We start from the raw sequence: 24080 nt of genomic DNA on the forward strand, positions 1-24080 counted from the left end.
CTATCAAACGTAAGACCTAAAAATTTGCGCTGAGGTTGGACACTAACATTACTATTGTAGATTGTTAGGGATGGTTCAAGAAGGATTCCACGTTTGCGGGTGAAGCAAACACATGCAGTCTTTTCAGGAGAGAACTTAAACCCATTACTGTCAGCCCACTCAGTAAGCTTGTTGATGCCTAGCTGAACCCTGCGTTCACAGACTGAGAAGTTACAGGAGGAAACTGAAATTTGTAAATCATCGACGTAAAGTGAGTACTGAACCGACGGAGGGGTTACAGAAGCAATGGGATTCATTTTAAGTATGAACAAGGTGACACTTAGTACTCCCCCCTGCGGCACTCCATTTTCCTGCAGAAATTCGCGGGAAAGTGTTTCCCACCCGGACTCGATAAGTGCGCCTGTCTAAATAGCTCTGAATTGCACGAAGCATGTGACCACGTAGTCCGAGGTCCAACAGGTCCCTCAAAATGCCAAAGCGCCAAGCCGTGTCATATGCTTTCTCGAGATCAAAGAACACGGAGAGGCAGTGCTTCCCGTGTGCAAAGGCCTCACGCACAACAGTTTCGAGACGGACCAAGTGGTCGACTGTGGACCTTGATGAACGATAGCCGCACTGAAATTTGTCGAGCACCTTACCATGTTCGAGATAGTACATAAGTCTACGATTAATCATTCGCTCCAGTGCCTTACAGAGACAGCTGGTAAGAGCAATGGGCCTATAACTGGAAATACAAGAAGCATCCTTACCAACCTTCAAAAGTAGAAGGACATGTGCTACCTTCCAAGATGAAGGGAAATAGCCCTCCTGCCATATGCGGTTATAAAGATATAAAATGACATCGAGTGTAGAAGGATGAAGATGCTGTAGCATTGAATAATGTAAACCATCTGGTCCAGGAGCTGAGGGCTTTGTGTTATGAAGAACTGCGAGGAGCTCGTGCAAGCTGAATGTAGCATTATATTCCTCCTGTTCACCTCCTGAGATTTTCAAGGGATTGCTCTCGGCCTTCAGCTTGTGTCGAAGGAAAGTAGATGAATAATTAACTGGATATATATTCAAAATGTTCTCCAAAAATATCAGCTTGTTCCTCGAGTGTGGCTGGGCATGTTCCATTCCTAAAAAGCAGGGGGATTTTAAATGCATGATAGGAACCACTGATCTTGTGTATTCGATCCCAGACTCCTTAGGTTAGGTACTGCTATTTATAGTGGAAGCATAGCCTTGCCAACTTTCCCGTTTGGCTTTTCTTCGGATGTAGCGTGCACGGGCCTTCATTTTCCGAGAGGATATGAGGTTATCTCTAGTGGGGTATCGTCTCAGAATACCCCAAGCCCGATTTTGTTTCTTGCGTGTCTCTTCACATTCCGAATTCCACCAGGGGTTTGGTCTCCTAGGAAGAAATTGAGATGTCTGCGGGATGGACAGCTTGGCTGCTGTGATAATGCGCTCGGTTAAAAGATGAGTGAGTTTGTCAATGGTAAGACTTTCGAGACGAGAACATGCTAAAAGCGATGCCTCCTTGAAAAGGCCCCAATCAGCTTTGTCAAGCTTCCAACGAGGCGAGCGTGTATGAATTAAAAGAGGGGCTACGCTACAGGTTAAAAGAGTAGGAAAATGATCGCTTCCACGTGGATTGGAATCCACACTCCAGGAAAAATCTGGAAGTAAACTAGCAGAACCAATTGAAAGGTCGATGGAAGTTGATGACAAAGATGATGGACTAAAATAGGTTGGCTGGCCCGTATTAAATATACAAAGACTGTGTGGTTAAAACTGACTCAACAATTTTTCCTCTGACATCCTGATGTGTGCTCCCCCATAAAGGGTTGTGACAATTAAAATCGCCCATCAAAAGGAAAGGCCCAGGAAGCTGGTCTAACAGCGAGTTAAAATCTGAACATTTCAAAGTAAAGGAGGGTGGCAGATATAAAGAGCACACTGTAAGAGCCTTATGGTGCAAGAACCGAACAGCCACTGCTTCAAGTTCTGTGGACAGTGGAACCTCTGTGCAGGGAACTTCTCTCGGGAGAACCACCGCAACTCCCCCAGAGGAACTGACAGAGCTCGGACGATCCCTCCGGAAAACCTGGTAACGTCTGAGGAAATTGGTATGGCTGGGATTCAAATGAGTCTCTTGCAAGCACAGCGCTCGTGGCTTGTACTCCTCCAGAAGGTGCTCTACATCATCCAGGTTTCTTAGAAGGCCACGACAGTTCCATTGTATGAGTACTGAAGCCATTTTAGGCACAAAAACTGGAGCACATGGAAAAGTGAGTCAGTTGCCTCACTTCGGAGGAGTTACGAGTTTTTTCGATTTTTGTTTCTTCCTAGTCTGCCACTCCATCTCATCCTGGTCAGAACCCGGAGTCGATGAGGGGGCCGACAAGGCAGCGCCAGTGTTCTCCTGAGCCCCGCAGGCAGACTTGCCTGCTAGCCCGGGAGGGTCTGTGCCGCGGGGCCCCAATCCGCGGCCACGACCAGAACTAGGTGGAAGGGTGGTCGATGTGATGGGGAGGGGTTCTACCCCACCCATCTGTTCCACCTCTTTTCCCGACGAGGAACCTGCGTGCGAGCCACGCAGCTCCTTGGTTGCTGGCTGCCTCTCCAGGGACTGAGGCCGAGGGCCTCGCTTCTCCTTAGGAGAGCGGCCAGTGTTGACAGGTGCAGACGCTGCTGGCCTGTCCTGAGCAGAGGAAGCAGCTAAGGCGCGCTCCCTACGAGAAGGGGGAGCCCGCTTACCCTGCTCCATAGTCTTGAAGGGGAGGGCGGGCACGGCTATTGCTGGCCCGTCCTTGCCCAGGAGAGCAGCATGCCGCTCCTGTTGATGAGATGGGGCCCTTAGGTCAGCCGCCAGGATCTCAGGAGAGACCTGAGTGGCCCTAGTCTCCGAGCGTGGTGCAGGACCCCTGCGCACCACCTCGGCGTAACCTCCCTTTGAGAGAAACAACAGCTTTTTCTTAGCTTCCAGGTAGGGGATATTCTCCTTTCCCTTTAAGGAGAGAATTTCTTTTTTTTGACGCCAAAGGGGACAGGTGCGGGAGTACGCTGGGTGGGGCCCATTGCAGTTACTACAGCGGGCCGCCGCCTCGCAGATGTCAGCAACATGTTCCTGGCTTCCACATTTCGCACAAGTTTCTTTTCCTCGGCAACTGCGTGACCCATGCCCAAAGCACTGGCAGCGGAAGCACCGTTGCGCGTTGGGAACATAGGCACGGATCCGACACTGGAGATAACCCGCCTTCACAGTTTCAGGGAGGGTGTGTCTCGCAAAGGTCAAGATCACATGCTTTGATGGAGTTTCCTTGCCATCCTTCCGGAACATAATACGTTTGACAGCGACAACACCAGCATATTTTACTCCTTCCAGAATTTCTTCCTCGCTAGCATCGAGGAAGTCTTCTTCAGAGAGGACTCCACGGATCGTGTTGAGCGTCCGGTGAGGACTCGCGGACACTTCGACGTCCACTATGCTGGTCATTTTGGAGAGTGCCTCACTTTGAACTTCTGTATTTACTTCAACGAGAAGGTCGCCGGAGTGGAGTTTTTTCGCTTTGTATGAGAACCCAATGAGGTTTTCTAGCACCTTGGCTACCACAAAGGGGGACCATTTCGACACTGGTTTGTCTTCGAGGCTCGAGTGAATGACAAAAAAACTTTGCAAATGTTCCCATCCCTAGTGAAAAATACACCAGCTCGAGGGCTGGTGTGACTTGATGTTACACCAGACTTTTTCACAGATGTGATTTGGGACATTTTCTGGTGTGACACCAGAAATCTGGTGTTCTGGTGTGACACCAAAAATTTGATGTGTGGGTATGATACCAGAAATCTGGTGTTCTGATGTTACACTAGAAATCTGGTGTTCTGGGGGACATCAGGTTTTGTTATAATGTGATACCAGACCACCTGCTGACTGGGTGTTGCTTTACTCACAAAAAAAAGGGTACAATGATAAGTTTGACAACAACGCTGCTGCTATAATTACTTTATTCAAAAAGCACAAAAGTAAAGCTTCGGAAGCTTTACTGTTGTAGGGAGTTGGCCTTGATCAACTGGAGCTTGTTCGGAGCCCCTGCCCTGCGTCGAAGAACCGGACGCCCTGTCGTTCCGCCGTTCTTGGCCTTTCAGCTTGCGGTTGACTTGTGTCTTAGTCACTTTGATCAGTTCCGCGTACCCCTCCGCGCTAGAAATTTCCTCTTCGAAGGCATCATAATCGACTGATACCTCGATTTCCTTGTCCAGCTCTTTCAGGGAAGCCTCGTTAAGTAGAAGAATATCAAATGTTTCTTCGAGCTCACCGATGTCGGTTGGATCCGTGGCCAGCAGACGCCAATCTCGTTGATGATCTTTGTTGTGTCGGCTCGCAGGGTAATCCTCTTTCGCTTCAGGCGGTCGACGCCTTCCTCGCTCGTAGTTGGCATTTCGGCCCCAAAAACTGTAATAATTACTAGCTTCCTTTGTTGCTTTGCTACGAAACCAAGCTCGTCGGAAGTAAGGAAAGCGCACCCACACATCTTTTCGGCTTCGACTCACAAAGAAGACTTCTTTACTTTCTCAAACTTAAGCAAGAGTACCGGCGGAAAGGGAAACAGAAATCTTCGAAGAGGCGAGCCGGCGAGCGCCCCAAGCTGCTCAAGGCCGCCCAAGAAAGTGCTCGGGACGAGGGGGACATTTCTTGAGCACAAAGGAGTCCTCCGCGGGGTCTCCGGCGACCACCAAGACGGGAAGAAACAAGGCACCCCGTCGGGGGACGGAGCAGCACACAAACTAATTGAAAACGCGCGCGGACCGGGTGGAAAAGTCAACAAAAACACAACTCTATTGTCACATCAAGCTGCGTGGTGTGCACACCAGGCTGCCTGGTTGGCGCATGAGTCCTTGTGGTGTGACACCAGACTCTCTTGGTGTACCCATCAGGCTGATGTGCGGGTACACCAGCATTTCTGGTGGGCACATTAGGCTGGTGTGCTCGATACATCAGCATCGCTCTTGGGCACACCAGATATTCTGGTGTCACATCAGGATTCCCTGATGTCACACCAGGATTGCCTGGTGTATTTTTCATTAGGGATTTCAGGGGCTTTTTCAGTGACATGGGGCTCAGGGCGAGGCCTCTTGGAAGCCTGCCTTGAACCGGGTTTAGAGAGGAGGGGCGCCATATGAAGGGCAAAAAACTTCGGCATCTGTAGCGCACCACCCACCACGGAGTCCAATGAGGGGATAGGTAACATCTCATAACAGGTCTGGCTTGTCTGAGTATGTTACTCTACCAGTGCTACTAGGATGCTATAACCAAGTGTGGGTAAAGAGAGAGTTCTGTCGCCACCCAAGGTTAGCCCTTGCCGCCAAAGGAGTTGAAAAAGGAAAGAAGAGAAATGAGAAGAGTGAAAAGAAGGAGAAGAAAAGAGTGAAAGAAGGGAGGGGATAGTAGAAGTGGCGACTGACTGAATCATCCTGGTCGGGCCAAGCCAGGACACCCGTCTACGGGAAGCGGGGGCCGAAGTGGTGTATTGCCTCGCCCAGGGGGCCCCGAAGGGTCCAAACCTACCCCGGGCTCGGCTCAACCACCAGGATGCCCTTTTCCCCGGGCACGGGAAAGCCACGCACAGCCAGACGTGGGCGGGCGAACCCGCATGGCTCGGGGTCCGTGGAGACGCCACTCTCCAAACACCTGCTTTCACAGGTGCCTCCTGCGGGGCCATTCAGTATGCGATTGAAGACCTTGGCAGAGTCTGTTGGAGTAGATCTGTCATCCCAGGTAGTCAAATTCTCTGGCATCATAGCACCTTGGGAGCACCTTGACACACACTGCAACCTGTCTCTTGCACGGCATAACAAGAAAAACATTCCAAGTGCTGTGTTTCTGCAAGAATTTTATGAACTGCTCAAGTGTATGAAGATTATACAAAGTTCTATACAGATAGAACAAAATCTGAGACCTTTGTTGGTTGCTCTGTCATTGGCTCTTCAGTGGAAGTTGTATGGCGGATAAATGCTGCTGCTTCCATTCTCACCAGCGCATCCAGGTGCCGAGCCAAAGTGCAATGGGTTGGCAGCTTCACACTATATAAAGATTCAAAGCCGAGTTCAGTGGGTATCCATTCAGGGCAACGATGGGCACGTCAGTAGCGAGTTTTAGTAGACCGTGTTTTCCCATCCGCTAGCCCTCCGCTACGAAGAAAGCGCCACTGCGCCTGCGCGTCGATGGCCTTGGCTGTAGAGTTCCGGGTAGCGGAGGGGCTTAGCGGAGGGGGAAACACGGTATACTAAAACTCGCTAGTATCCGTGTGCCCGCAGCGCGAACGTCGCCGCCGGCCGGCAGTCCGACGGAAGCGGAGGAGAACCGAAACTGTCGAAGCGCTGCCGCTGACTGCAACAGACAATGAATGAAGGGTGCGCGTCGTCACCAAACACGGTGCACGGAACACACACACAGCACTGCAGAAGCACAGTATCCAGTGTTGGAGTGCATCGAGAAGTTCCGGCGGGCAAGCGGTATCCGAGTTGTCCAAGTATTGTCACCAAGCACACCAGCGCCAAGTGCATCCAGATGCCGAGCCAAAGTGCAATGGGTCGGCAACTTCACACTAAATAAAGTTTCAAAGCCGAGGTCAGTGGGTATCCATCCATTGCAACGATGAGCGCGTCAGTATCCGTGCGCCCGCAGCGCGAACATCGCAGCCGGTCGAGCCAAGTCAAGCGCCGACCGATCGTGCGACAAGCGCGAACAAAACTAAACTGACTCGGAGACAAAGCCAGGCGCGCGCGCGGAGAACGCCCGCTCGCAGCGCCCGCGTAGCGGGTGTGCCTGTCCCTAACACGTGACATGCGAGAGACCGCGAAAGTTCGCCGCCATACCCCCCCGCCACCCACCCCTCCCTCCCCTCCTCCAGTCACGCATATGCGCGCCCGCTGGCTGGGAGCAGACCGTACTCGAACAAGGTTAGCGGATCGGATTCACCGATCACCGTGCGATTCCAGTGCGTTGCGTCTCAGTGGATCCGACTGGTTACACCCAGAATCGCGCTGATCGGAACTGTCCAGAAGTTTAGAACCCCACGGACCCGAACTGGTACCGCTCCGATCTGACATTTTCGTACGGGTACGTACTACAGCGTACCATCCACAGTCCAATGGCCTCGTGGAACGCTTTCACCGTCATCTAAAATCGGCCTTGATGGCTTACGGAAACCCGAGCGAGTGGGCTCTTCAAGTGCCCCTCGTGCTCCTTGGCATTCGTATGGCTCTCAACGAGGATCTGGGATGCTCCACCGCCGAACTTGTATATGGCACTCAACTCAGGTTGCCGTCGGAGTTCTTCGAGTCCGACACATCGTGCTACCGGTCCCAAGGTTATGCCGAAACTCTCCGAGAACTGTTCGACAATGTTCGAGCAATTCCGACTCGAATAGGCCGAAGTAAATGTCCTTACGTCACCGGAGACCTCAAAACCGCCACCCACGTCTTTGTGCGCCAAGACCATCAAAAGAATCCATTGCGTCCTCACTACCAAGGGCCGTTCCCTGTGATTGAGCGAAGACCCGACACGTTTGTACTTGGCATCAACGGCAAGGACGATACAGTAGCCCTTAACCCCAAGCCGGCACATCTTGAGGAAACCCCTGCCTCCCAAGTCTCTGCAACACAGGCAGTTCACTGGTAGGATTTATCAAATCCGGCATAAATCCTACCAAGGGGGGTGGGGGGTGGGGGGGGGGGGGGCATATCTGTAGTGGCCACAGATGCGGAGCGTGACATGCGCTGAGCACTCATCATAAAATAAATAAAAGAGGATATTCTCGGGCGCGCAACACCCGCGCGCCTGGAGACAGATGCACGCCAGTAGAACGCACGAACCAGTCGCTTCTCCTTGTCTCGGCTCATTTCTTCGGAGTACACGCTTATTATTCCTTCCCCACAGGCATGTCCCACCTGTTGTCTCCCGAAGAGCTTCTGTGCCCTCTTGCGATGGAGCACCAAGAGGAGCAGGTGGCAAGGCTGTCAATATACGCGTGGAGAGAAAGATAACATTGATGCCATTAAACAATCTCCGATGCTCCAGAAACCTCTAGCTTTTATTGCTAAGAAAAGAAATTGTATGAAGACAGCTCCCAATTATTGTTTTACTTCATGTTTACGTACGGTATTTTCCGATAAAAACCAAGTCAAACTAAAATCAGCAATGCATTGCATAAGAATGCCACGTTGAAGATTCCAGAACTCATTTGTGCTGTTTGAAGCTCCCTGTCTGTGCATTCATTTCGTTTCCTTACAGAACCATGTTTCTAATTTATTCGTTCTGATAAAAATTAAGTTTATGAATCTTATTATTTTTATCTATGAAGACGTGTCAAAGGTGGCTTACTAGCTCTCAGATATCTGATTTCTGTTTCGTCGCCACATGTGACTGAGGAAAAGAGCAGGAGAAGCCCTAACCGACCGGTACACAGTCGGCAATTTTCTGGTGGTGAAAGTAAGAATATAAGCCCTGCCTCGTGTAATTCCAGCCTAAAGTAAATAAATAAATAATGAAATGGAGGTAGATTACGTTGGTTGAAGTCACGATTTAAAAGGTCATTAAAGAGGTTTCGGAGATCGTCTTTTTAAGATGATAACGCAATCTACGTGCTCTAAACATCCTCGAAAACCCAAAATTACAGTCTTGCGTTCCATATTTTGAGATTAAAAAGTGATCAAGCATTGCAGCAATACATATTGACCTAAAAGAAGAAAAAAAAAAGGAGAGAGAGCATCGAGTGCTCACAAGCCAATGACAAATGACGGCTTTGCTGTTTTTTTTTTCAAATCTGTCTCTGGCATGGTGAATTTTTCCGACCGATGTATGGCGCTCAGCAGCCAATTCCAAGCGACGGTTACGCCATTTTTCGTCTGGCTGCTAGCCTCACAGCAGGGAAGCCACTTCTTGCGATTGGCTGCGGAGAGCCTAAGATTAGTAGGAAAAAAAAAACTGACAAAGCCATCACTTGTGGTTCGCTTAGGAGCACTTCGTTGCCCTTATATTTTTTCGGGGTCAAAATGTCTTGTCGGAGTGCTTGAGCTCTTTTTAAAGCAGTAGCTTTATAGGGCCAACCAAGCTCGGGAGCCATGTAAGCGCGAAATGTGTAAGAAAGTCTGTCTGTAAACGTCGAATAATCTTTTTTTTTTAATATTTTTTTGCGGTGACAAGGGATCGAACCTCGGCCAGCGACGTGTAATGCGAGCACGCTGCTGTCTTAGCTATAAGCCCAAAACGAGGAAAGAGTACGAGCAAAAGAATTCTTACTTCAGTGAAGGGCCTCCAATGACTACGACGCTGGACGACGTTCCACCGTGGTGTTATACCAATATCCCCACAACAAGCCAACGAAGCTTCGCCTAAGCGACCAGCCAGCTCCAATCCCTGAAACCCGCGTTCCTCAGGGCCATAGCGTGGTCTACACGGACGCGGCAGTTCTGACGCGGGGAGGGCGGGTCGCTTTCGTGAGCCCATCACACCCCGGGATTCAAGCTACCTGTGACTACAAGTCGGACACACCAGACGCTTTGTTACTAGAGCTAAAAGCCATACACGACGCGATCAAAGTTGTCACCAGTCTTTCAGACATCAAGGAAGTCCACATATACACTGACTCGCTAAATGCAATTTAGCATTTGAAACAAGTTGCCCAGACGCTACAAATATGTCAGCAGATACACATACTACACCGGAAGTCAACCATCAACATAAAAGTTCACTGGTTGCAGGGACATAGCTAGGACCATTCCAACCTCTCGGCTCCCTATTGAAAATTCCATCAAGATACGTAATTTGGGACACTGACTGCCAGTCAGCAGCCTTGGTAAAACGTGATGGACCATCAGACGTCATCTGATGGTCCATCAGATGACGTCTGACTGCCACTGCCAAGGGATTTTCATCAACAAGGGCAGCATTTATATAAGAGTAAAGCTATACGCACTCATAAATATCGCCAAATGCCTCGATAAAACAAAATGTTCGAAAAAAAAGAAAAAAAAAAAAAGGAGCATTACCGCGGATCGAACCGGTGACCACTTGCGTACAAATCGGGCACCTTAACTGCTATGCTATGCCACCGATTTTTTTTTCTTTATTGCCAGGCTTTATTTATTCATTCACAAAAGACACCCTCAGAAGCACTTCTGAAAAAGGTCAAGCTGACTTACGACTGACGCACACTGATTAACATGATCTTAAAGTGACCAGTCCGTCTAGAACTGGCAACCAATCAGGCCCATCTCCCAAAACCTTATACACTTCTCTAATCTGACTAATGCTCTGAGTAAAATAGTCACATACTGGTCGAGCATCCACATCCGCATGCCGCACTGCCATGCGGCTCTTCCAGATACTGTGTAAGCCAATAACCATAAGTAAATCATACGGTACAGAGTCGGTTGGGGCAACAGGCAGAAAACGTATCCCGTGTGCGCTTAGAGGAAGTTCCTTTTTCAGAGTTCGCTGCAGTACATCCCAGTAGAACACTGCGTCCCAACAATCTAAAAACACAGGCTCTATCGACTCGGGCCTTTTGCACAAGATACAGTTCACAGTCCAGGGAACAAATATGCCCTTTTCGTCCAGCCATGTTTTAACCGGAAGCGTTCCGCTGTGAAGTTGAAAGAAAAAAGTTTTCATTGTGGCCGGGACCAGCATTTTCTTAACGCGTCGAAGTACATCCTGTCCTCAAGACTCGCTGTAAATAGCTCGATACAAAGGGGTTGGGAATGACGTTTCTGTTAGATTTCTTGTAAGTCGCTTTCGAGAGACAGTACTGAGATATTCCAAAGAGAAACGCGTGGTTAAAAATTTGTATGCACCGACAACTTCCTTCAAATAAGCACTCAGTGGTCCCGTAGCACCGTCACTGGATGAAACGATGAAATTGGGTAAGACACCCGACAATTGAACCTGAAGAACAGTACGCAAAAAGGAATCCTCTTGATCACGGAGGAAAAGAAAACGGTTAACAATTTGGCACATGAAAAGATGTGATAAAGAAAGACCACCATGCCGTACGCGCCGAAACAAATTCATTCGGCTGACGCGCTCCCAGCTGGACGCCCACACATATACAGCGAATACACGATGCAACTTCTGAATGTGAAATCGAGAACAATGTAAGACCTGTAGAATATACCACAGCTTAGCGACAAAAAATGAGCTACACACTGTAGCTCTCGCGAAAATAGACAAATGGCGGCCTGCACAGGGGGCCGCTTTCTCGCGCAGCTTATTTGTCTCTTCGCTCCACGGACCCGCGCTGTCACGATAGTATTCCAATGGTACGCCAAGATAACGGGTGGGAAGGGTTGACCAGGCAATGTCAGCGAGAAAGTTTGGCTTCGATGCCCATCGGCCGTGCCAAAAACCCGAACATTTCGACCAGTTCACTGAACATCCGGTCCGAGTACAAAAAGTTTTGGTGATTTCGATGGCTTTTTCAATACTCTCGCTATCTGTGCAAAAAATAGCAATGTCGTCCGCATAAGCCGAAATGCGTACCTCGGGCGCATTCAAGGTAAAACCGCGAACATGTTCACTCCGAATGATACTTAAGCAGTATGGTTCAATATACAACGCAAACAGTAATGGCGAGAGCGGGCAGCCTTGTCTAACAGAAAATTTTACAGGAATGCGTTCACTGACTCGCTTATTAACAATAAGACTCGCTGTACAATTATAATATGCCATTTGCACACCTTCAAGAATAATAGGTCCTACATCGATATGCTTCAAAATTTGGCTTAAAACGTCATGAGACACCCGATCGAAGGCCTTTTCCAAGTCAATTTGGAACATGGCGACTTTGCGCAGCTCACCGTCACAACACTCCAAGATACTGCGTGCAACATGAATGTTGGTCAAAATAGTCCGACCCTGTATGCCGCATGTCTGATGAGGCCCAACAACACTCGTTATCACACGCTGCAAGCGGCGAGCGAGGACTTTCATTAGTATATTATAGTCAACATTCGTAAGGCTTATTGGACGGTAGGAGTTAACACTGCGAAGCTTAACGGGGTCGTCACACTTTGGGATTAACACTGCGTGTGTGCGTGAAGAGGAGGGGGGAGAGCTTTTCTTTCATATGCCTCGGTGAAAACTTCGAGTAACACGGATGAAATTTCATGTTTAAATGTTTTGTAAAAACCAGCAATTAAGCCATCTGGCCCAGGCGATTTTCCGGGTTTTAAGTCATCTATCGCTTTCGTTACCTCTGACAAGCTGATTGGTTCCTCTAAAAAGTCCTTATCGTTTCCGTCAACCTTCGGCACTAGAGGCAGAAGGTCGTCTTTAAATCCTGACAGTGGTGGGGCGCTACAACTAAACAACTTTTTATAGTGCTGAACAAACGCCTCTTCGATATGCCTTTTGTCGCTGGACAAAACTCCTAGGTGTTCTATTTCAACTACATCATTAGCTCGCGCGTATTTCTTTTCCGCCGCCACCATTCTTTTTGTCGGCTGCTCTCCCACCAAAAAACGCTCTGTACGAGCCCGTATTGCCGCCCCCCTGTATCGGTCTTGATCGAGATTTTTGAGTTTGGCTTTCAAGTGGTTAATATCCTCAATGAAAGCGCCGGGTGCCCGGCATTCTTTCTGTAGTAGCTTGTCTAAGTTTTTTCGGTACTCCAATTCTTGACTCTTCTCCTGACACTTTAGGAGACATGTCCTTTCAAGTGCAGTTAATTTCACCTCTTGTTTAAATGTTTCCGAGCGCTCGCTTGCACTGCCTCCTTTCAGGTGCGCGTCCCTCCAGATTGTCTTAATACAGGAAAGGAATGGTTCATCCTTTAAAAGTTTCGAATTCATTTTCCATAATTCCCATGAGAAATTGGCCCCCTCTTTCTTTTTACCTAATTAGAATGTGACAAGGCAGCGATCGCTAAAAGCAACGTAGTCTACAGAATAACTCCGACACAAATGTACCAGATCCGATGCGATATACGCCCGGTCCAGTCTCGCGTGACTGACACCCTGAAAGTGCGTGAAAGGCATACAGTTTGACCGAGGCACACAACATGCGACGTCTTCCAGAACAAAATCTTCAATAATGTTATTTAATTCTAGGGTACTGGCATCCCTATAGCGCGTTCGGTTGGACCTGTCTTCTGCTCGGCAGACACAATTGAAGTCACCCAAAATGATCAGAAAACGATCGGACTGGCAATGTTGGTAAACGTTTTCGAAAAAAAACCCGGCGCTCCTCAGCCTCATTAGGTGCATTAACACAAATGACACCCCATTCATTTCCCATAACAGAAAAATCACACATGACAAACCTCCCAGATGGGCAGGTCGTGACGGTTTGCATGGCAGCACCTAGAGATTTTCTGAGGAACAGGCAGCAGCCAGCCGAGAAACCAACAGCATGACTCACGCAGACTTCATACCGCGCCAGAAAAGGCCGCACCATGTGGTCGGTCTGGTCCTGGCTCTCGACTTTGGTTTCCTGAATAGCGACAATGTCCAGGTCATGCTCGGTGAACAGCCGGTAGAGCTGTTGCTGCCGTCGTCTGGCTGCAAGTCCGCGAACGTTCAACGTAGCCACGCGCAAGGCGTTTTCAAGGGAAACCATCGGAAAGCGAGTCTCAGACCTCGTACGCTGGGGTCACCTCTCGCCCTACCTGGGAAGAGACGAAGAACGGCTGCGGCCAGCGCGTCGTCCCCTCTTGGTCGTCACTATGAACCAGGGTCCCTCAGTCTGCTGGAGCGTCTGGTCGGTTCCCTGCTCCGGGTCGCTGAGCCGCCGTTTGATCGCCTCGGTCGGGAAGTCCATTGCTGTACTATCTCCGGCGTCCAGTGCGCCAGTCGCGTCATTAGCTGCCGGTGTCGTCTCACTGGTCTTCTTCGCTTTAAGCTCGTTTTCACCGACAGTGCCTTCTGCTGTCAATGTTACGATGGAGACCTGGCCTTCTGGTATTGCCGACAGCTCGTGTTCCTGCTCACCGGACTCTTGACGGTCTTGCGAAGAAATCCTCGCGGTTGGAGTCGCCGCCGCCTCGGCCTCCTCCTCGTCCATTACGAGGTTTCTGTCCTGGCTGTCGGTGGTCTTGCTGGCAGCAGCTCGAGCGTACGACCGTACGCAATCCGAGGCCTCATGCCCGAAGGCTCGACACTCCTCGCACCTTGGCACTCTGCAGTCGCGCCGTATATGTCCCGTGCGTCGACAGCGGAGGCACACCGGTGCCCGTCCGGGGACGACAAGCAGGAGCGGGCCTCCGTAGAGGCGGAGCTGATGCGGCAGGGACTCCGGTGTTACGTCTTCGCGGAGCACCATGCGGACGATGACGGTAGTGGAATCCACGTACGTCTGCCAGGCCCTCGATTCTCCACTTCTCTCGGGTGACACCCTTGACCTCCCCGTATGGCTCGAAGGCCCGTCGAAGGGCGTCTGCAGTTACGTCGAATGCCACCCAGTGGACTTTTACCTTCAGCTCTCGTTTTTCTGGATCAATGGCCTGGCATGGTCGCCCCTTCACCAGCATTGTCCCCTCTCGCAGAAGCTTCTCTTTGGCGGAGGCGGTGTGCAGCTTCAGCAGCCAGACGTGCCCCATTTGAAACGCGCCAAGTCCTGCTACGTCTTCCCGAACTCCCACCTGGTTCAGAGGCCCTACGAAGTCTTCAGCACGGTACGGCCGCCCCCGGGTATCAGCGTGCAGCACAAGGCTGCATTTCATGGCTTCTCCTGTCGGCAGAGTAGGCAGTATCACTGCGTAGTCGTTGGGAACATCGCCGCGTACGGCATCACCGCGGCTCAGAGCCGCCGTCATCGAGCTCACAGCGGAGCGATCCATTCCACGTGCGCACGCTACCGCGTTCGAAATTGGAATCCCTATGCCACCGGTTAGGAAACTCGATTTGGCCATTCGCTTTATACGAGATGCTTCGGCTGCAAATGCAGTTAAGTTTTCAGCATGTTATGCAAAGCACTCGTACATCACTCGCCGTACTTCAGTTCTACTCACCTGCCATGTAGAGTACTTTCGCGCCGTAGAACGATCCTTTTGTTCGCGCGTCTCCGGCCCAGTAGACCTGGTGCACGTTGTCGTCTTCAGCTACACCGCTAAAGTCCCTTACACCGTCGGAACTCACAGCAGGCTGGGTTTTGTCGAGTAGAAATTCTACTAAAACATAAGACATTGTAGAGTCCGGGCAGGATCGACAGGTTGGAGCAAGCGGGCAATTAAAACGAGTAGAGAGCGATCGTTCATGAAAGCTCGGCGAAGCCTCTATGGGCGAAGCGAAGTCAGCGAACTGGCGTGTACGGCGGGCTTCTGATCAAGGTTGTCGGTCGGCTGCGTGTCATATCTCTAACATTAGCAGTTTTATGGGCTCACGTCCCGAAATCGTTTTCTTGTGCATACATTATTTTTCGTATTCATAGATTTGACGAAATAGTGGTATCCGAAGGAACTTTACGTCCTTTGACCGTACGTCTGTCTGCACGTCAAAGCTTTTTAACGTACAGTCAGAGCCAATCGATGTACAGCCAGAATCGCCATCAAGATATCTTGATGGCATTTTGCGGCGGCCGACTGCCACCAGGAAACCATCAGAAAGACGACAAGTGGAGTCTGACTGGAGTTTGACTGTCGGTCAGAGTAACTTGTTGGCCAATCAGACATGCTTGACGTACAGTCAGGCACAGTCAGCGGTCCACTAGGAAACATTGACTGCCAAACAGGGTCACATTGATGGATTTTTCCTTCGGGCTGACCACCATGCCCACCACACTCAGCCCTTACTTGACCTCCAATATGCTTCTCTCTTTTCTGATCCTCGCTCCGACCTCAGAGCCCAGAAAACCTTCTTCCGACGGGACTCACGCGGACTAATCCCCGGTGTGTCTGCTCCCTTCCCCGTAATCGTTCCCGGGTGGAGGAAGTTTCTCTCCAAAGGCTTCGGGCTGGGGCGGCCGTACAACATCCGTCACCTGGAACTGGGCTCACACACCTGCCGACCCGGGAACGGCGGATGCTCGTCATCTGCTGTGGTTCTGCTCCGGGAGCAAACCACGCATGAGAACATACTCAGCGAGGCCGGACTAAACGGTCACCCGCAGGATAACTACACCCAATAAATGAATGACGACAAGTACTGCGAGTCGCTCCTGCAGTTCCTGCACGACGCTGTAATGCACTCCTTTCTTTGAAACCTCCCCATATTATGCCGTGTAACACATTCAACGAATAAAAAAAAAAATACATGTCTTGTGTGAAAGCGCGCGGAGCTAAGAGGGCTGTAGAGTCGGTGCAGCGGCAGTGGAACGTCGGCATCATGCCCAGCATTCACCAGGAGACCAGCAAGCCGAGGATGCGGCGACTCAGCTTCACAAGCGAGCCCGACAGTCAGAAGAACCGTGTTGCACTCAAGTGATGGAGGTCCGACATTAGCGTCGTGTTCTTCACTTGATGGAATAGTACCGAGCTCAAGAAGTGGAGGCTGCTTGAGCTCGGCGCTTCACGATCGACGCGTTCTTCCCATCGATTGCCAAACATTGATGCGAGAAACAAGTACATCGCGTCAAGCATCGATGTGAAGAAAGACGTCGACGCTCTACACTTTTCAGGTTTTGACCTAAGGGTGAAAGGCTTGTGAAACATTAAAAGTACTTCAATAAAAATTGATTTGGTGTAAAACAATCTTTGCCAATAATGGCCCTATAAAGCTATCGTATTTAAACGCGTTTGGCCGAATGACCACACATGCAACCAATTTTTTAGTATGAAAATGTTTAACGCAAAATTTTAAACTTGGGTTTTCGAGGTTGCGTAGGGCATGTAAATTGCGTTATCGTCATAAAAAGAAAACCCCAGAAACATCTTTAGTGCTCCCTTAATAAAGCATAAGCGTGCCAAACCCAGGATTATACCACCTATTGTGCAACTGGCAACACAATATATTTCCTTGATTGTTGTGTTTAAGGGACACTGACGGCCCAAAAATATAATTGATATTTTTGTGTGTGAAACGCAAGATTATAAGTATTTGCTTTAAAAAATAAAATCAAACTGAAACCAGAGAACCCGCGAGGTACACTGTTCCGCGATTGGAGTTGTGGAGAGTGACTACACGCATTGCCCCGAAGTTTACTCTCCGAGATTACTATTTTTTGTCCAATTGTGTCAATAATACACGACTCTAAAGCATAAAAAGTTGGCTAGTGTCTTCACACTGCAATCTTGCATTTCATACAAACAATGGTTTGTTTTGCTTGCGATGTTTGTTTTATTGGTTGTGTTTCTGTGAAAATTTTGTATACGAAATGCCTTAGGCTTCCACTGTACATTTTCTTGAATATGAGTGCAAGCTCGTTGTTAATTCTTAGCACTTGCAGGCCTTTTTCGATGTCTTGAAGCAATGGGAGGCGGGCTGTGGGTGAATGGGGTTGGGATAGCATCAAACCGGAGCTGCTTACGATTCCCTTCGTATTGTGATTGTTCGAAATGAACCTGGGAAATAATTGTACACAGCACAATATTAACACCTACTTGCAACACAGTGGTGGTTATCCCCTCCTGACTGTTGCTATGAAGAACGACAAACTCCCTGGTGGTGCACGTACCTTGCTGTTTGCTGAGTATTCGACACCTGAAGATGAAATCAGATCTCTCTCTCTCGTCAGGAGTGAATTGTTAACAAAAAGCCTGCCTTTGTTATTCTCTTGGACTACCAAAGCACTTGCCTACTGATCCTTGGAACCCGACTGAGGTGCCTAAATTTGATAAGGGGGCTATTGCAGTAGAGGCGAAGTGTAACGAATTCCACTTTCAGGCCAAGACTCACCCACACATTCGATGGGATGTGCCAGGTACCTTTTTATTTTTCGGGGGATTTAAACCCAAATCTATAATTTTTTATCAACTATGGTGGAATTAGCTTCCACACCCATAAAGCTTCGAATACTATAAAAAGTGTTAAGACAAAGTTCTGTTATTTTTATTGATTAAAAAGTCAATTCAGCCAATTGACTTAATTGACAGAACTTTATATGATAGAGTTACTAGAAGGCATGCGTTTTACCACTTCATTTGCTGGATCTTTTCTCGCTTTTGTATAATGAGAAAGTGTCAGACGATTCCAAATTAACTGCATCCTTGGTTAATTTCTATATAATTTACTCGTGCGTCTCAATCATCAGAATGTTCTTGTTTTCAGATATGTAATGCGTGGCCTCATTATATGAACTTGGTAAGACCCAGCCAGGCACAATGCACTGCCTGCAACGACATTATTGACTAAAAACATCCATTTGTACTTATGGTATTAAAGTGCAGATGAAATGTCTATCAATATATTCTCGGTGCCTAATAGTTACAAGTTATTGAATGTACTGTCAGCTACAAGTTATTGCAACCACTGCCCGCAGTTGCAATGTAAAGTAAGTACTTCTGGCCATTCTTCTGCATGTGGATCTTTTTCAACCATGCCGTTGTATAAGGAGGTGAAACACCAAAGTCTGCCTCAATAAAAAGCTTTTTTTAATTGTGTGTCCAAACTGAGTTCTCTGTGTTACTGCAATAATGCCGTAAAAGTTTGGTTCAGCATGATTAGCGTTGATAGGGTTCTTTGTTGTACTTTTCACAGCAACATTTTTGTGGAAAATTCTGAAACTCTCTGAAGTGGCTCGGTAACCACTGAAACTTTACAAAATTAAAATGACGTAGTATGATACTTTAATGTCCAATATTTTTCTGATATAAGAGAAACATGTTGTTAGACCATGCAGCTTGAGAACATACATTTTATTTGTGAAGTTTGACCTTTTGATGTTTATATCGTCACGGGTGGTGACCAAAAGAACAATAAATAAACAAAAATAAAGAAACGTTTAATGAGACGAACTTGTGCCAAAAATAAACAGGTACAGAAGATAGTAACGGAGCGTCGCGGGCGTCGAAGTCGGCGTAACAGCAGAGTCGAACGCTGGGGCGAAACTGACCCTGGCTCGCTATGCGAGGCCCCTTATGTACACGAGTGAGCTTCTGGAATAGTCGGCGTAGAATGTTCGACGCGTAGAACACTCGGACCTCGAACAAGCCCAACAGGGTTCTTGAATTTACCAGAAAACTAAATTGCAGGAATAACAAAAGATGCGTCGCTCCCAGGAATCGAACCCTGGTATTTCGCGTGGGAAGCAGGCGTGATAACCGTTAGGCCACACGCGTGCTGCCTACTTGGCCAGCTGCGGGCACGGCATTACTCCCCCATTTTAAAAAGCACATCGTCCCGATGCAACACAAAGCAAAACAAAGCAAATAAAAATAACGGTACACTAAAGAGTCATCTGGAACACATAAGGTCTAGAGTTCTATCGAGCGTAGTGCGGCTTCAGGCGCACGACGTGGACAACTTCAGGTCGTGGTGGGCGGCGTAATGATGTTCTTGTTCCGTCAGGCATCACCTTGTAGTTCAGATCTCCATGTCGACGAAGTACCTTGTAGGGTCCGAGATACCGCTTCAGGAGTTTTTCGCTGAGACCACGCCGGCGAATCGGTGTCCAGACCCATACTCTGTCTCCGGGCTTGAAGTGGACGTCCCGACAACGAAGATTGTAGCGGCCGTGTCGACACATTGCTGGGCTTTAATCCGGTGTTTGGCGAGCTGACGGACTTCTTCTGCCCATTGGACAGCCACCTGGGCGTTGTCGCTTCCGTCGACAGCCGGTTCGTGGGGTAACATCGCGTCCAGCATTGTCGTCACTTTGCGACCATGAATCAATTGAAAGGGTGTGTGGCGGACAACGAGTCCAACAGACGACAGCACTCAACACCCAACACCGACCGGCACCCGCGCACCTTGGCGCGAAGAAAATGAGGATCGGAGAGAGGCACGCGCAACCAGGGGGGCTATGTTGCGCTTTTTGTGCACTCCCAGGAGACTAGGGAGAGGGAAGTGACGTCAACAACTCTCTTTGGATGTCGATTGGTGGAATCGCTGATGACGGTATTTGCAGAAGAAAACAAAGAAAAAGTGAGCGGAAATCGGTAAGCCGGAAGCTCTACCATTAACGGACGTGACGTCAAAATGACATATGAATACTTTGCTGTTACGTCACTTCAAAAGAACGAAGCAAGATCAGCAAGATGGGGTGCAACGCGTCCGCGCCGTCCCGTCAAACGATGGACTGCACCCCGATATTTCAGCTGTTGTATCCGGTGGACAGGCGCAACCGGAGCCATCGGGATGATTTTGAACTCCCGGAGCACGTATTTCGGAAGCAGTACCGCCTGGCGAAGACTTTAGTACGGTGGCGGTGCGACGAACTCCGCGAGGAGCCGGAGCTGCAGAGACTGCGTCGGTCAACTACTGTCATGACTGTGGAGGACCAAGTGCTGTGCGCCCTTCGGTTCTACGCTACGGGGAGCTTCCAAGGCATGGTGGCGAGCAACGAGCACATAGCACGGGACCAAGGCACGGTCAGCATCGCCTTCCGGGCCGTGTCCGTCGCTATTGTGCGCCGTCTGGGGATCCAACATGGCTGGATCCACTTTCCCCAGACGGCAAGCGAGAGGGACGACTTCGAGAGGGGCTTCCAACTACTCGGCAGGATTCCGGGCGTCATGGGGTGCATCGACGGGACGATGATCAGCATCGTCGGCCCGTCCAAGTACGACCCCACCGTCACGAAGGCTGCGTATTGGTGCAGAAAGCAGTACTACGCCCTTAACGTGATGGTGGTAAGTAACCTCTGAACGAAACTTTCAAACATGGTAGACATAAAGAGCTGCTCATTTTTTTTTTCAACTATATAAACGTAGGTTTCATGGGGGGGATGACTGTGGGAGGGAGCGAGCTCGACACTGGACCGTACCCAATCCCCCCCCCCCCCCCCCCCCTTTGTTTTTCTCTCTTCTTCCATGTACAATATCAGCTGAAACAGCGCTCCGGACGCCGCACGGTACTACCTGCGCCGCCTGTCGCATTGGAACGCACACTCGGCCCCAGGCTGCGCCGTGTTTGCGGAGCGATGCGATAGGCGGCGCAGGTAGTACCGTGCGGCGGCCGGAGTGCTGTTTCAGCTCATACTGTTCGCGATTGTACGTACATACATACTTTACATAGCTAGAGCGTGGCTCATTTTGTGTATCCAAACTGACAGTGCCTGGTCATGTATGGCGCATTGTGTCCTACAATCACCTTAGTCGTGGATTTCTTCTTTTTGTGTTTATTAGTTTGCAAATGGTGCTTAAGGCTGGAATTGGCGTTGCCTAACTGTGCTTTGCTAGGTCATTCGGGGAAACTACTGAGTACATATATCCTATCTTGCTTTGCTTGATCATTCGGGGAAACTACTGAGCACATATATCCTATCTCTACAACAGGTGTGTGACGCCCGCTGCCGGGTAATGTACATCGACCCATGCTACCCAGCGTCGGTGCACGACTCCTTTGCCTGGCGCTTCTCCTGGCTCCGCGACAACTTCGAGCAAGGCCGGCTCATCGACGATGGCAGGTTCCTGCTTGGTGCGCATGCTTCAATTGTTAAATTTGTGCATGTCGGCTGAGCCTGGATTATAGGCTACAATACTGTATAAACGGATGCTTCTAACATTGTTACTTGTGCATACGCTGTGTACATACCCAGGAAGAAGTTGCTGCACAAAGGTGTTCTTGTTTGGCCTTTGCAGTAATAAAATTAAAAATAACTGGTGGATTAGTTGGTTAAACATGATGTGAAAAAAGCGCTATATCCTGTCCCCTTCTCTTCCTAACCATTTGCGCTTTTTCACATCATATCAAACTTCCCAGTAAATAAAACAATATTAGAACATTTCTTTGTCTGATTGTGCAGGAGACAGCGGCTACGCCTTGGAACCTTGGCTCATCACCCCTGTCCCTGGGGTGCACACAACCTCCACCGCCAGCGGCCGGTTTAACAAGGCACATTCCTCGATGAGGTCTGTTGTGGAGCGCTGCATTGGGCTGCTGAAATCCAGATTCCGGTGCCTGCAAAGGCACCGGGCTCTGTATTACCATCCAACAACAGCCACCGCCATTATAACGGCGTGTGCAGTGCTCCACAATATATGCCTTGCATCGATGGAGCCAGAACCGGAGCCAGATGCCGACTCTGACAGTCGAGAGTCGGACTCTGGGTCGAGCTCGGACGGTTCTGAGCCGGGCTCGGCGGGGTTAGAGTCAGAAGGTGGCGGGCAGGTTCCTGCCCACCTTCCGGTGCGCCTCTCGGACAGGGGGAAGGCTCTGAGGCAAGGCCTTGTGTCCCAGTTCGAGACCTGCCAAACCCGTGCCGTCGCGGGGCCCTCTGCAGGCTGCTCTGGCAGTTCCTCACGCCAGCAGCGGCGGCGCCACCAAGGAGTCTGTCGTCGATCTAGCCTCTCTGGCAGTCCTGCCGTCCAGGGAGGCCAGCGACGACAGGCTGCCCCTCGTCGTCATCGACGCCACCATGCCGGCAGTTCCGCAAGGGCTGAGGTGCCGTGAATACCCAAGGCCCTCATCAGCACCCTTGGTGCCAAGGGAGCTCCCCGTAGAAGTGCGTAAAACTCTTTCCAGTCCACAGGCACGACGGTTCATGAACTGCGCAGTCTCTTGAGCTCCTGCTCCTCACAGTTTTCAGCACAGCCATTGTGCAACCCTCGCAGAAGGATGGTGCTGCTTCCGAAATATGTATTTTGGGATTTTAAGTGTGTAACGGTGGTTCCAAAGGTGTACCGCTCCATAGAATAACCTTTTATTTTGCAACAAATATGAGATAATGAGTATCATGTGTCAATGATCGTGGTTGGTTAGTTGAGTTCATATGGCAAACACAGACAGGCCGCCTTATTTTCCCCACGGCAAACTCTGTTATTTTATGTCATGTATTTCTTTGTGTGTTATTGGATATTGGCTTGTGTAACAGGTATGACCAAGTAACCTGGGAGCAAATCATTTTGCCTCTTTATGAAACGATCTCATTTTTCCCTGTGCTTCATTCTGTTCTTCCTTCCCAGGTGTGCCACATTTTTATGTATTCTTTGTGACTATAGAATTTCGATATATTTTTGTTGTTTACAAAGAGGGTACACATAAGTGGACTGTGACAGAGATATTCTTTTAGCAATAAAAATCTTTGCAAACATTGCAAATTTCTTCCTTGCACAAAATGCTAATACATGTTGCAGTACAGAACTGTATGTGCAAGTGAAAACAAACTTCTGTTTTTTTGTATGTAACACTTCGACGAAAGATGTTATTGCAGCCACTTGAGGCGCTTTCGTATAAAACAGTATATACAAATAACAACAATCTCCAAGGAACATAAGTTTACAGTTCACGAAAGACGTTGCTGCGGCCACTTCAGGCACTGTCATATAAAACATTATATACAGATAACATTATTCGCCAGAGAACATAAATTGACAAGTCATGAAAGATTTTATTGCAGCCACTGGGGGCATTGTCATTAAAAAATATATACAAAAAAAAAAAAAAGATCCCCTTGGATGTGAGAAAAAAAAAAGGTACAGTAATCGACACTTAGTTGTGATCCTCTGGAGGCTGGGCCAGGTGCTGGGCCTGGGGCTCGGCCTGGGGTTCGGCCTGGGGCTCGGCCTGGGGCTCGGGCTGGGGCTGGGGCTGGGGCTGGGGCTGGGCCTGGGGCTGAGGCTGACGCAGAGCGTGGCTGGACAGCAGGAGGATGACCTCTCGCATGAAGGCAGCGTTTTGCTGCATGGAGAGGACCCCCTCCTGGATGTTGTCTGCGATCCGGTCCATGCTCTGCGCCTGCTGCTCCACGTGCTGCGCCAGCTGCCCCACGTTCTGTGCCAGCTGGTCCAGCCGCTCCAGGACCTGCCCCATGCCGAGCGTGATCTGAAACATGATTTGCAGATTTCTTGACTTCCAACATCTCATAACGGTTACGAAGACTTTGCTGACACCAACTATTGGTACCTTATGTGTGAAGTAAGTCTGTGTTTAATCATGTTACTGTGTTTCAGGGATTTGTCAACATTACCTGTCCCTAGAACCTTTCGTCTCTCGTATCGCGGCCTGCGTTGGCGTCGAGCAGGCGCTGCTGGTGTTGGCGTCGAGCAGGCGCTGCTGGTTAG

General features: G+C 49.4%; 1 protein-coding gene across 1 annotated transcript; it reads right to left on the reverse strand.

Moving 5' to 3' along the window:
* Positions 1-23508: 23508 nt before the first annotated feature.
* Positions 23509-23864, reverse strand: LOC115315571 (nuclear polyadenylated RNA-binding protein NAB2-like). The gene has a single exon (XM_029974766.3). It carries the CDS (start codon positions 23848-23850, stop codon positions 23509-23511), a length of 342 nt encoding a protein of 113 aa, XP_029830626.2. The 5' UTR covers positions 23851-23864.
* Between the last annotated feature and the right edge of the window lie 216 nt (positions 23865-24080).

This window comes from Ixodes scapularis, unplaced genomic scaffold (genome assembly GCF_016920785.2).
Source record: "Ixodes scapularis isolate PalLabHiFi unplaced genomic scaffold, ASM1692078v2 PGA_scaffold1__304_contigs__length_218370807, whole genome shotgun sequence".
NCBI classification, from domain to species: domain Eukaryota; kingdom Metazoa; phylum Arthropoda; class Arachnida; order Ixodida; family Ixodidae; genus Ixodes; species Ixodes scapularis.

What these genes read in the sequence shown, in the direction of transcription:
- LOC115315571 (XM_029974766.3), bottom strand. Translation starts at nt 23,850, where the DNA reads ATGTTTCAGATCACGCTCGGCATGGGGCAGGTCCTGGAGCGGCTGGAC.